The sequence below is a fragment of the Centroberyx gerrardi genome, chromosome 21 (assembly GCF_048128805.1).
Source record: "Centroberyx gerrardi isolate f3 chromosome 21, fCenGer3.hap1.cur.20231027, whole genome shotgun sequence".
In the NCBI taxonomy this organism is placed as follows: Eukaryota; Metazoa; Chordata; class Actinopteri; order Beryciformes; family Berycidae; genus Centroberyx; species Centroberyx gerrardi.
Genome location: NC_136017.1, coordinates 11,045,738 through 11,059,591, shown reverse-complemented (window position 1 = coordinate 11,059,591; position 13,854 = coordinate 11,045,738). Strand labels below are relative to the sequence as shown.

General features: G+C 47.4%; 2 protein-coding genes across 2 annotated transcripts in view; one reads left to right on the top strand and one right to left on the bottom strand.

The window, feature by feature from the left end:
- The window catches only part of raph1b (Ras association (RalGDS/AF-6) and pleckstrin homology domains 1b), a 47,525-nt gene extending 38,213 nt beyond the window's left edge, over positions 1–9,312 (top strand). Inside the window, 9 exon segments of the mRNA XM_078290974.1 lie at positions 448–569; positions 987–1,052; positions 1,177–1,320; positions 2,406–2,516; positions 3,512–3,610; positions 3,755–3,875; positions 4,021–4,157; positions 4,306–5,373; positions 5,437–9,312. Coding sequence (XP_078147100.1) covers positions 448–569; positions 987–1,052; positions 1,177–1,320; positions 2,406–2,516; positions 3,512–3,610; positions 3,755–3,875; positions 4,021–4,157; positions 4,306–5,373; positions 5,437–6,999 — 3,431 coding nt within the window. The 3' untranslated portion in view covers positions 7,000–9,312.
- Positions 9,313–9,922: 610 nt separating this feature from the next.
- Positions 9,923–13,849, bottom strand: spp2 (secreted phosphoprotein 2). Its single transcript, XM_071897900.2, has 6 exons — positions 13,798–13,849; positions 13,581–13,708; positions 12,464–12,586; positions 11,238–11,345; positions 10,142–10,193; positions 9,923–10,032 (listed from the first exon to the last, which is right to left on the bottom strand). Exons 1-6 carry the CDS (start codon positions 13,847–13,849, stop codon positions 9,923–9,925), a joined length of 573 nt encoding a protein of 190 aa, XP_071754001.1.
- Between the last annotated feature and the right edge of the window lie 5 nt (positions 13,850–13,854).

The following is a 13,854-nucleotide window of genomic DNA, read 5'->3' as shown; positions in this document are numbered from 1 at the left end:
CCAGATGGGTGGGGCTCGACACACGGAATAATGCCATAAGTAGTGGAAAGTTTCGACCACCATAGGGAAGTATTCACATCAGTTTAGTGTATTTTTCTGTGATTGAAAACTTACCAGATGCTGAATTGTCCTTTGACCCAAATCTAGTTTAAACACACACACACACACACACACAAGCTACAGCCTTGACTAACACATGCAGAGACGATCAGCAAAGTAGGTGACGAACATACACTGTAATTATCTGTCATCTCTGAGGAGGCGATGTCTGTGCCTTCAGGCTGGTTGTCAAGCTCACAGTTAAAGGTCCGGCCCCACCCAAAGAACAGAAACCCCTGGAGGGAGGAAATTAGGTGCACATTTGGCAAGTCAGCGATAATAAAACCTGCACGTCTCACATCTCATCTTCATTACCCCCCCCCCCCCCCCCTTCTTCTTTCTCCTCAGAGCGTATCTTTGAGGATCATGAGAACTTGGTGGAGAATCTGTTAAACTGGACCCGGGACAGCCACAACAAGCTCATGTTCATCGAACGCATCGAGAAGTACGCCCTTTTCAAGAACCCTCAGGTGACTCTCCATTTTACACACACACACACACACACACACACACACACACACACACACACAGGACAGTGAGGATACCCCATCTTCTCAATCCATTCTGTAGCCGCTCTGCATTCAATATGTAAATACTTAAAGCGTATGCTATGTACACAAACACATCGTTTATGCATGCTCAGTGCCTAGAGAGCTGGGGAGAGTGAACTAGGGAGTGTGTGTGTGTGTGTGAGGGGGTGTAGCGGGGTTGGAAGTAGGTCAAAGCTCTAAAGAGAGTGAGTAAAGGTGAATAATTTATTTAACATGAGAAGACGAGGTGAGCCAACTCCCTCCAACCTTGTCCTGCTGCCTCCAGCTCCCATCTCCCCCTCGCCCCTCTCCTCTCCTGTTCCTCTAAGCAAAATTGCTCTTCACGTTCATTTCCAGAACTATTTGTTGGGGCGGAAGGAGACGTCGGAAATGGCCGACAGGAATAAAGAGGCTTTATTAGAGGTGAGAGACGTACAAGCATAAACTTGCGTAGTATTGACTTCAGTTGGATTTTAACAGTGAGGAGGATTATTCACAAGGTGGATGTGATAACATTGATTTGTGTTTGTGTGTGTGTGTTCCTCAGGAGTGTTTCTGTGGCAGCTCGGTGTCGGTGCCAGAGATCGAGGGCGTGCTGTGGCTGAAGGAGGATGGGAAGAAGTCGTGGAAGAAACGCTATTTCCTCCTCAGGGCTTCAGGGATCTACTACGTCCCCAAAGGCAAAGCCAAGGTCAGTGAGACTCTAGATAGACATTGCTCAGAGGTGTGTGTGTGTGTGTGTGTGTGTGTGTGTGTGTCTGTCATGTATGGCACATCGTTACTCCACTCAGAAAAGTGAAGAGAGAGCAGAAATGTGGTCGGGGTTATGAGAACCAGATCCACACAATCTGCTCTGTGGTATTTCCTGTTTAGGGATCTGATAACTCTGGACACGACAGAAATGGCATGTGCCTTTTTTTTTTTTTTGATCTTTCTTTTTTTTAAAGCTTTATTTATCCAGGGAAGATTTGCTGAGCACACGTCTTCTATTTTTAGCAGCGTCCTGCTTCACAGTTGTTCAGTTACAGACCTTCGTACTCAGGAATTACCATAGTAATCTACAGTCTCGGGTGTCACGACATCAGGATTTAGTCGCTGTACCACTAGACACCAATATTGTTTATCATTTTTTTGCCTGATTTGAGCCCTGAAAATATGGTATGAGCAGTAGATTACATACAGCACCACCTAGGGCATTGTATACTCTACTGCCCATCTATTGTGGGTTTTTGCGTGCCGCCCATTAAAACACAAGTTCAAATGTAAAAAGGTTCTGGGACTACAGTGGGACTTGGATGTTAAACATTACCATAAGTATTTAAAGCTCATTTATAGCAACTTGACCATAGAGCAGAAATAGCATGTTACAAAAAAAACTCTTTTGACCATTAATTTGTAATATAGACTTCTGGGATAGACTTCTTGGATTCAGTCAGTCCAAGCTGTAACCAGGTGAAACAAATTGTACAACAGCATGTAAAAACATTAAAATGTCAAATGTACAAGACTGAATAAAGAATTTTTACTATTTCTGGAACATTTGAAAATGCAGTTACCTGCAATTTGAGTGTTTCCATCACTTGGAAATCACTTGGACTGACTGAATATGTGGAACCATGTAGGAACCGGCCTGTGGGGGAGTCTCTGTGCCTAAAGTTATTCTGGCACTATGGACAACATGTGACCTCTCCACTCTATACAGAGCAGACCTGGTGCCTTCGTAAGTCAACCATGTGTCAAAGCATCCTGTTCTCTCCTCTGTCTCCCTCTCTGCAGGCCTCCAGAGATCTGGTGTGCTTCCTGCAGCTGGACCATGTTAACGTGTATTATGGCCAGGACTACCGCAGCAAATACAAGGCTCCTACTGACTACTGCCTGGCCCTTAAGGTGAAGCCCCACTAATATAATACATGTATAAGTATTTTGCTTGAATTACCTAAAAGTAATGGGAAGTGTTAAAATATAAAGCCCCATGGTCACCCCTTCATCTGCACAATGGTCTGCACTCCTGCCAAAAAATGTTGGAATTTATAATGAACCAGGCAGAACATGCAACAGGACAACAAGAGAAGGTAATGCATAGATACAGGCTTTTGTCCACCACTCACAGTGGCTTATACAGCGGTCCTACAATCATGGAAGATGCAGACAATGGGAATTTCAGGACAGGTGTTTTCCGGGTCTGGAAAATTATACTATTCTGGAAATATCATGGAAATGTATTCATAATCTTATTTTTATCCAGTCAAGTGTTTGATGACAAGTTTGTCTGCTAGTAGATGTAGTCTTCTTTGAAAGAGTAATAACCCAAATAACAAATTTGCTTATTGCAAAATGCCCAAATGATTTATCCAAAACAAGAGTTGGGATATTCAAATCAATAGTCAGCAACAGAAATGTAGCATGTCAACACAGACACCGATAATTAAGGTGTGAATTCCATGCGCTGTATATGGATTCAAGATAGAGGTGTGAACATGTGGAAGTGTTCTTATGGTCCCAGAGGCACATTGGTATCAACCATTCCCCACACACTTACTCCCATCAGCCTTCTATTACAAACACCACAGCTTCTTCTCCACAGCACTCTGACAGTCATTTCCAAACAATTCAAATAATTCAATTAGATTTATTTGATTTGATGTGATTCACATTTAATGATCCTGTACGTAGGTAGTAAATCCAAATTTCCTTGTGTCAGTGTTATTAACGGAAATGCTCTCATGTAATGACTAGAGGATGTTTTACTGCCAATGGAGTTTCAGTCCATTAAATATCCTGTATAATCTTCATCATGAAAAAGACCTCTTGTCCTCTTGACTGGACGTGTGAAGTTTTTGCAGACTTGCAATGGGAATATACGCTCCGTTTTTACCTTGCAGCACCCACAAATCCAGAAGAAGTCACAGTACATCAAGTACCTGTGCTGTGATGATGTCAGGACCCTGCACCAATGGGTGAACGGGATTCGCATCGCTAAGGTAGGTCTAAACCTCAGCTCCTTCTGTGGTTTGGTTAGCCAGCGAAGAGACAAATGAGAATTGTCTAATATGTATTAAACACTGCCAACAGGAAACAGTAAACTAACACTTTCATTGTATTTGTGTGTGTGTGTGTGTGTGTAGTATGGGAAGCAGCTATATGTGAACTACCAGGAAGCCATGAAGCGGACGGAGGCGGCCTACGACTGGTCCTCCCTCTCCACCGCCAGCATCCGATCAGGCTCCAGCTCCGCCAGCATACCTGGTCAGTACACTGGCTCATCACACCTGGGCTGAGCACTAGTGTAATAGATTTCAAATCAGAGCATTAGTGTTAAGTGTGTGGAAAGTATAATGAAGCACACCTCTAAATTGACACCTGTGTCCTGTCACTGTGCGTGTGCTTCCAGAGTCCCAGTCTAACCATTCAGGCCAGTCAGACAGTGGGGTGGACACAGGCTCCTCTCATGGCCGGTCCCAGAGTGTGGTCAGCTCCATCTTCTCCGAGGCCTGGAAGAGAGGCACCCAGATGGAGGAAAACACCAAGGTACGGCTTCTTTTTAAGAGACATTTACTGTCTTACAAAAACACCTAGATTCCTTTTAAACTAGCTTATTTGTTTTAGACTGTCTCATTCTTCAAGTGTTTCAGGTGTCTAACACACCGTCTCTTTCTCTTTGAATCCCTTCCAGCAGATGAGGATGGAGGCGTCCCGAGGGGCCACCCTCCCCCACGCCACTCACAGCCACCGGCATCACAGCCAGCATTCGGCCGATCACCCCGCCCCAACGCCCTCTCCCCAGCCTCAGCCCCAGCCGCAGCCCCACCACCAGCCCCCCCAGCATCATCACCCACCCCAGCATCATCACCCACCCCAGCATCATCACCCACCCCAACATCATCACCCACCCCAGCATCATCACCCACCCCAGCATCACCACCCACCCCAGCATCATCACCCACCCCAGCCCCAGCACCCACCCTCGCAGCCCCAGCCTCCACCACCGCTGCAGCATCAGCACCTTCCTCCCCAGCCTCAGCCTCCTCAGCAGGCCGCCCAGCCGCCACCCCAAGCCCCTCAGCAACCACCACAACCACCGCAGCAGCAGCAGCAGCCGCCGCCGCAGACCCTCAGCAGCTACACCCACATGCCCCCACCGCAGCAGCAGCCCTCCCCTCCGCCCCCTCCTCCCCCGCCTCCCCCTCCTCCCCCGCCCCCGCTCCAGAGCGTGTCGCACCACTCGCCGGCTCTCACCATGTACAAGTACAGCACCATCACCAGGCTCCAGAAGCAGAAGGCCTCCCAGGCTGCCAATTACCACAAGCCGATCAATCACCTCTATCCAATGGCCCAGCAAGTCCTGCCCCCGGCTCCCACGCCACCGACAGCTCTGGCGTCTGTCAAACAGGCCAATCACATCCAGGCTGTGGCTAACGTCCCGCCTCCCCCTCCTCCTCCCCCGCCCCCCTCCATGCCCGCCCCCGGGTCAGCCATGGCTGTGCTAAAGCTGGGCCCTCCCAGCCCGGCCGCCCCGACTGCTTTCATCCCTCCACCGCCACCTCCGCCTCCTCCGCAGACCAATGGAGCGGCATTTCCTCCCCCTCCTCCTCCCCCTCCTGCCCCGCCAGCTCCCATGCCGGGTCTGTGTCAGCCCGTGTGCCCCAACGGGCTGAAGCAGGTGCTGAAGGAGAGGTTTCCCAGCCCGCCGCGGGACCTCCTCTCTCCGAACGGAGGCCTGGAGGAGTCCCCGCCGCCTGCTCCCGCTCCACCACCTCCGCCTCCTCCCCCTCCGCCGCCCCCTCCACCTCCACCTCCCCCCCAGCAGTTCCCGGTGCCGGCTCAGTTCCCACCTCCTCCCGCGCCCCCGCCGGCCCCACCCAAAACCTTCACCCCAGGCTTCCTCCCTCAGACCGCCCCCAAACCCGTGTCGCCTGTCTCCCCATTCCCTCCCGCCCCTCCTCCTGTTGCCCTGGGCGGCCCCGCCCCGCCCCCGCCCCCACCCCCTCCTCCACCTGCTCCCCTGAAGAAGCAGTTCAGCCTTCAGGCAGGCCACGCCTACAGCCAGCCTCCTCCGACTCTGCCCAAGCAGCATAGCCTGTCCAAGCCGCCCATTTCCACCGGAGCCCCTCCTACCACTTCCTTGGTGAAACAGATAGCCAGTCAGTTCCCAGGCGCCTCGGCCCAAGCAGCCAGTCACGCAGAGAGCCCAAAAGCCCCCCTCTCCCCACCTGCGGTGAAAGCCAAACCAAAATGGCAGCCCGGCGGCAGCGGTGGCGGCAGCGGTGGCGGCAGCAGCCAGCAGCTGCAGTCTCCGGAGTTCCCTCCTCCTCCTCCAGAGAGCAATGTGGGCTTCCCTGCCCCTCCTGCCCCTCCTCCGCCTCCCCCACCTCCTCCCGCCCCCGTCACGGGCCCCACTCCACCTCCTCCCCCTCTCCCCCCCGGGAACCTGGGCTCCCCCTTGAGGAGGTCGCCGTCTGGCTCCTCCTCCTCTGGTCTGGGAGGTAAGAAACCTCCTCCCACCCCCCAGAGGAACTCCAGCATCAAGGCCGACTCCTCAGCCTCCTACCAGGAGTCCAGGAGGAACCTGCTCAGCAAGTTCGCTCCCCAGACCAACACGCCTCCTTCCTCCTCCTGTCCTGCCTCCTCCTCCACTGGATCCCCCTCCAAGGACCCCCCAGCTGGACCCCCTGCCCCGCCCAAACCAGGCAAGCTCAACCTGGCCAACCTGCCCATGGCTCTCCAGGCGAAAGTAGGCCAGGTGAAGCAGTCCAGTGGCGACTTCCCTTCCCCGCCACCCGAGTGCTCCTACTTCCCCCCTCCTCCCCCGGCCTCCGAGCTCTTCCCCCCTCCCCCGCCTCCCGGCGGCGACGCCCACAGCGGGGCGCCCAAGGTGGCCGTGGTCAACCCCCAGCCCCAGGCTCCCCCCCCTCCTCCCCCCGCCTCCCTGGTCAACAACCCCTCCTGGGGAAAGAGCTCGCTGAAGAAGACTGCTCCCCCCACGCTCCTCCGGCGTAACAACACCACCCCGGAGCCCCCTCCGCTCTCGCCGCCGCCCCAGCTCCCTCCGCCCACCTCCCCAAAGGGCAGCTCAGGCCAGCCCAACTTCCTGGAGGACCTCAACCGGACTCTGAAGCGCAAGTCGGTGGGCCGCCAGGGTTCGCTCAACTCCTCCCGCCTGTCGGGCAAGCTGGACCCGGTGGGCACCATGGACGACATGGCGCTGCCTCCGCCGCCCCCCGAGCTGCTCCTGGACCAGGGAAAGCAGGGCAACGGGGGAAACGGGGGCTACATGTCCGGGAACATCTCAGGCTATGCAACGCTACGGCGAGGACCCCCGCCGGCGCCACCCAAACGTGGGGACACCACCAAACTTACCGGAGAGTGTTGAGATCAGGAGAGACCAGGACAGAGAAGGTGAACGGATAGATATTGAATGGATGGATACTGAAGTGAACATCCATTAGAGAGATGGGAGAGAAGCTGAATTCCTTCTATCCTCCTGGGATCACAATGATAAATAAATGACTGTGTATATACTGAAAGCCAAATCAGACCGGGGTCACATAGTGTTTGCAAATAATTATTGCATTTGTTTTAACCTATTTGGAGTGGCGGATCAGTGGGGTTTACAGCATTAGGACAATTAAGACTGCAGCAGGTAATTTCGAGGTCACAGAAAAGTATCCAAAATTGACTTTAAAATACTTTCCTGTCATTGTCTTTACTTTCTGGCACTCATTGTATCGCCCTGTGTGGTAAACCCCACCCATCTGGTACTTCAAGCAGATTAAAACCAGCCCTAGTAAACATTGTGCAAATATTACTGGATCCGGATCTGAGCCAAACCACGTATCCGCTTCTTTGCCATAAGTTTGTGCCACGTATTGGAGACAAAAAAACAAAAAAACAAAAGAACTCATCAGGATCTTTCTGCTTTGGTACTGCATGGACCTCCTGTAAAAACAAGCTGTAAAACATGAAGCTCTTCTGTTGTGTGCGTGAGAGAGAGAGAGAGAGAGACAGAGTGAGTATGCATACATGCAGTGTGTGTGTGTGCATGTATGTATGATTATTAGGCGTGAAGTAGTAAACGTTTAGGAAGGCCTTCGTTGAACAGGGATTGTTAGTTTTGCTTTTATATGAAATTATTTAATGATCGATAAATGAAAGGATTTTCTTTTTTATAATTCTGTCTTTTAATAGCTGGTCAACCATGGCTAGAGAGGATCAAAACGTTTGGGCACAGTGGAATGTACTGGGGGAAAAAGAGTTTGAAAACATTTTGAATTAACGCACGTGCAGGAAATGATTCAGCAACTTAAAAAAAAGCTAAAAAAATCTGTTCAAACTTTTAAATCTGTTACATCTTGCTTCTCAAGCATTCCTAGACTGTCTCTCCACTTGGTTACATGGCAAATGCAAATCGGAAAGGAAGCCTTATTCACAAAGACTTGCACAGACGTCAAAGCAGAAAGGAGATTCTTCCAAAGGCTCAACAGAGTCCGGACTGTGCAACTGGAAAAAAACAAAAAACTAGACTTTGAGTTTTTTTAATTTAATGCAAAGAAAATAAATGTGGCCTATAATGGACTTCTAGAGATGGCGGGGAGGCCTGTGGTGGTGTGTCTTAGTGGGCCGTGTGAGTTGGTGGCGTGTGTGTTCCTCGTGTGTTGGCTTGATCTTTGGACCTGACCTTTTTAGTTTGTATCTGTACAGTTCCAGCTGCTGCTCCCTCCTTGTCGGTCCCCGCCGCCTTCTGATGTCACATGGTGTCACAATCCAGGAAGTAGAATGTACAGATCGGATACGCCCATGTGCAATGTACCCACCCTGTCCCCGCGAGGTGATCCCGTTTGGAAAAAAAAGACACGTTTGTCCGGTTAATGTACAGAGCATTAAATGATGTAGTTGAGAACAGAAAAGGCTGGAGTTAACTAGCGAAAAGCCCCAATCGTCTGACTGGCATTAGACTGAATGTTGCTTTCAACTATGTGTGTCTATCGTATCTCGTTTCTTCATGGTGCCATTACTGATTTAGTGCTTCAGCCCTTAGCGCAGAGGGACTAAGGTCAAGTCTCGATTTTGCACCTACAGAGTGGATCATGGATGTTTTTTTTTTTTTATGTTTCTTGCAGCAATGCCTTCATTTTTAGGGTGCTAGTGCTGTCCTTCGAAGAACTGTGATCTATCTCATTCTCACCATGGTCTCATGTGTCAGGATGACATATCATTTATTATTGCGGACCGTTCCAACTGGTCTCAAAATGGCTGTAGTGCGGCAATGGTAGCGTCAGGGCAAAAAGTTCAAGTCCCGCTGCCAGTGTCGACGCGCGCTTTGGACGTGGTTTACATGATAGAGTTCAGAAGAGACCGTTATATCAACAGGTTGAGCGATCTCATCATGAAAACACCTCAGTTGTAATGGGCGGTTCTGTACAAGGCCTGTTTAACATGCTATCCTCTTATCCTACTTACCCACAGTGCTTTGTTTGCCACTTGAAGGCAGTGTACCTTTTCATATAACTGAATATCATTGTCCTTTACGGGATGTTTGCTACAGTACAGTATGTAAGTTATTTGATGTGCTGATTCTGAACATGTGGGGGGCCAAAATGAAATGAAGAAAAACGTGTGGAGATACCGAGTTAATGTGTCCTCTTGCATATAAACGGAAAATCACAATATAAATGTTCAAACCAGACCTCAACATGTCTCCGAGTCCTCTTTTGTTTCAGTTGATTTTTTTACGGCGAGTAGCTGGAAAGAGCCACATAGGCTGAGAACATTTAATTCACTTATTGTCGACTAATGTAATGCATTTGAGCACCATGGACATCACAAGTGTAATGATTTAAGTGGGAACAGCATTTGGCCAATGGACCTCAGTCTCCCTCTTGTGGTTTCACATGGCCCTGCACCAAGAAAAACATCCCCAAATTCTATTAAGTGATTGAAAAGGAAACTTTGTCTTAATTAGTATTATAATTACACCATTTTGTAGCCTCACTTGCCACAAATAGTAATATAAATTTCTCATTTATGAAGCCCTGAACCTCAAACCAGTCGTCACTCAGTGTGTATAATGTATTGCCTTGCAGTGGTCACCTTTTATATTGTCAACCAATAAACTATCAAAAGATGTGTAGGGACCTGATATCCGAGAAATGATTTATAAAAAACATCCAGGTATTTAGTTTTGAGGGAATAAAACACAAAAGTCGTTATACTTGTGCAAAGGCTATATTTTTTATTCAAGTGTTTCCTCTGATCAGCACCTAAAGGCCTCAGTTTCTCCCGGGTGACCTGAAGCTTCACTCCAGATAGTTGTTGAAAGTGTCGCCTCTGGGCCGGACCTCCACCATCTGGCTGTGGGTGGAGCGACCGGGCGGGACGGGGGGAGGGGTTGCAAAGGGGGCCGGGGCTGTCGAAATGTATTGGGTCTCTGGTTAATTATACGTATTAAACAAGAGTTTCATTCCAAGCTATAGCTCAGTTTAGGAAAAAGGAACGTTTTGACTGGAGTGTCTTACCTCTGTTCACAAACGTTGGGATATTCAACTGTTGCCTCCTCCTAGAGAATATCTGTTAGTGTGGAGAATCAAAGTTTAGACATTATTCACTTTGCATAGATTTTAAGACAATGAAGTTAATTCAAGATACACTTAAGCCATATTAAGTCATTGGTTCAAATGGGTCCATTCAGATGTTTTTCAGTCTATCCCACACCTCCTAGTATTATTTTTTCTTCTTTAGCAAATCTTTAATAGTCATTATAACTGACTGACTAAAAACTGAAAATGAAATAATAAAAAAAATGTAAAGCTAATGACAATGACAACTGCAAATGAAAAGCACAATAGAGTATCCATAATAAAATCATGTTGTTGTTTTTCCCTCATCTGCTTGCTTAGTTAACGGCTTCCCACCTTTTTATGCAATTTTGAAAAGCTCAGTAGTAGCAGCAGTAGTAGTAATAGTAATTGTAATAGTGCAATAGTACAAGTTCTGCATGATGTGAAAACACTACATGTCACAGAGATAAGGTGATACAGTGCCAATGGGAAGAAAATATCACGAACACACAGCACTGTATGTGATTTCTCTTATCATTATGGACAAGTTGGCAACACCTTCCATTAGAAGAAACCAGCTACTGCAAACCACGGGGTTAGAAACATATTACACATAAACACAGCAGAAAATACCAGATTAAAACGACTGAAATACCAATCAAGAGAATAATTTGTGCTCTGCAGGCAGAAACCAGGCAGAATATTAGCATTAATATATGTTTCAATTAATACATTTGAATGGAAGCATATAACTGGCCTACATGAAAAGATTCAGAAGCAGATACAGTATATAAAATATATTAAGCTTTCAGTGTTGGTATCACATGTCATTCATGGTAGCAAGGACCTCTGGGTAATCTGCTCTCCACTAAGGAGTGTCCTGTAACTACTCCCGTTTGTGTTTTGCCATACGGCCTAGGTTGGTAATTCAATAACACACTCTTGTTTTAACCTTAGTTGCCCCCTTTCTCCTCCTTCTCTGTCCTCTCCTACTCTTCCTCCTCCTCCTCATCTCTCTCTCTCTCCCCTCTCCTCCCCCCGTCTGCCTCCTCACCTCCTCGCTGGACTCTGAGCTGGAGCTGCTGTCATGGCCGCATCGGAGAGAAGCTACCTGGCTGGAGTCAGCGGACACTCGAACGCGACTGGAGCAGGAGGCGGATGGCTGGAGTGAAGAACAAAGGGAGAGGGAGGGGAAGAGAGGAGTTGGAGGGGGGCAGTGGGAGAGGAAGGTGGGAGGGGATGGAGGAGAGAAAGGAGGAGAGGAGGAGAGGAGCAGAACAGGGAGGAAGGGGGTCACAGCAGGAGATGAGGGAGCGGAAGGAGGAGAGGGAAAGGACAGGAGGAAAGATAGGAGGGATGGAGAAAGGGACACAGAAGGACAAAAGAAGATGACAAAAAGCAGATTAAAGAAAAAAACACTTTACTTAATGGTTTGTGCTGCGTTGGTTAAAACCGTAAACTATACTAAGCTTACAACAAATCTTTTCCTGAAGCATATCATAAAAACCCCCGGCATTGGTGTGATTTAGTCTGTTTTTTCATACAGGACATTATCATATTGTGATACACTATTGATCTCCATAGGGAACCCTGCTCTCATAGGGAGGTCAGAGGTCAGCCTCAGATTTTCATATTTTCTAACCTCCAGGCTTACCTGCCTTAAAAACCACATATCATTCATTACGATTCCTGATGAATATCTTATAATAAATATCTTATAATACTCTATAGATGCAAAAAAGTGCCACCAAGTATCTCAGTAAAGTGATCCAGTGCTGTGGTAGTTGTATAATGATCACATGGTCTGCCTGTGAGTCATTATCCCATTGCATCAGTCTTGACTTGATCATCACATTGTGTCCCAATAAATCCAGTATCCATGCCAATGTACACAGGGGGCGGCAGTCTGTCAACATTTGTCAGAATAAAGATATCAGTACCCTACAGTGTGTAGTGACCGTACAAATAATGAACTTCTGTCATGTCATGCCAGCTTTGGTTACAAATGTGTAGGTTTGACATTCAACAGTGGATACATGCATATTTATTAATCATTTTGTGTATTAACTCGTTTTAAGTTGATATGTGATATTTAGAACATCCTAATTTTAACCCGACACTAAACTGACTTCAATACTTTACTGTGTTTTTCTAAACTTTCTGGTGCTGCTTGTGTTCTCTAATGAAATAAACGCCACCCATCTGGCACCAGAGAGGCTAAAACGAGCCATAAAAAAAGTATTTTATCTGTTTCACAGTTGACGGGTGAGAGTGTCTCACCACGAAGAAGCCGGGTCTGAAGGCGCAGCTCTGTGGGTCTTCTCTGGAAGCCTTCGCACACTCCGTCTCTTTAATACCGAACTTCATCAGCAGGTCGTAGGTGTTCAGACCCACGGGAATAACCTGGGACACAAGGGATATTTGTAATAATAATCACATTCATTAACACTTGCACAACTGGCACGACTGCTGCTACTACTACTAATGATGATAATGTAAGAAAAAACCATCCACTACTACCACTACTAGTTGTAAAATATGGAATGGAAAACCTCAGATGGTAATGGGGAAAAACATTACAGCTATTCTAATACATCAAGATAACCTGATCTGAACCTGTATTGTGCTGACCCTGATAATGAAACTCTGTGAGCTCTTAGTTGCAGAAGAAACATTTTCCAAAAACATCTTGGCACTTAAATCCTCTTGATTTCACTGACTTAAGGAACAAAAACTCAAAATGCTTTAAGGCCTGATTTCCGAAGCATCCTGGCTCTTTTTCAGTCAGGCCAAAGAAGAAAGATGCTAATCATTTTGGTATATTAGAGGTGAGTTTAATCTGATGATGGACAGAATGTTTTCATAAGATAAAAGGTAAAAGATCCACTTCCATCCTAAATAGAATATTGCAATATATTTTCTTTGTTGAGTTCAACCCCAGTCGTTTGAACTGACACTCTGCATTAAGATAATACACCTACAACTGAATGAACACTACCAGTCAAAAGTTTGGACACCACAATTTTCTTTATTTTTGCTATTTTCCACATTTTAGAATAATAGTAAAGACATCAAAACTATGAAATGATTATGCAGTGACCAAAAAAGTGACTGTACATGTCAAATCAAAACTATCTTATATTTTAGATTCTTTAAAGTAGCCGCCCTTTGCCTTGATGGAAAGGCTTTGGAAAGAAATTCATACATAGGATCAACTTCACTGTTTATATTTGTCTAAAAAACACATTTCAAGCATTTAAGCATAAGCCTTTAGATCAAAATGGCTTTAAGATCATGAAAAACATAGTACATTCAATCAGGTGTGTCCAAACGTTTGACTGGTAGTGTATAGTGGAGTTAAACATCAGAGGATCCTGTGTCCCATGTGCAGCCTCACCCGTGTGACGGAGCCTCGGGTCACCCGGTAAAGATGGCTGACAGCATACACAGAGTTGACCTGTGCCAAAGCCGCCCCCAGACCCCTGTCTGCCATAGACGCCAGCTCCGAGTTGTACACCGGGGAGCCTAGGAGGGCCAAAGGTCAAAGGTCAGGATAGTGTGAGTCAGCGGCGGTCGTTTCCTCCTCATGAGGAGATGGATTGAGAGAAACTCACCCGAGCAGCCCAGAGCCTGCAGCAAGGCCAAGAGAAGGACGCTCGACTTCATCTTGA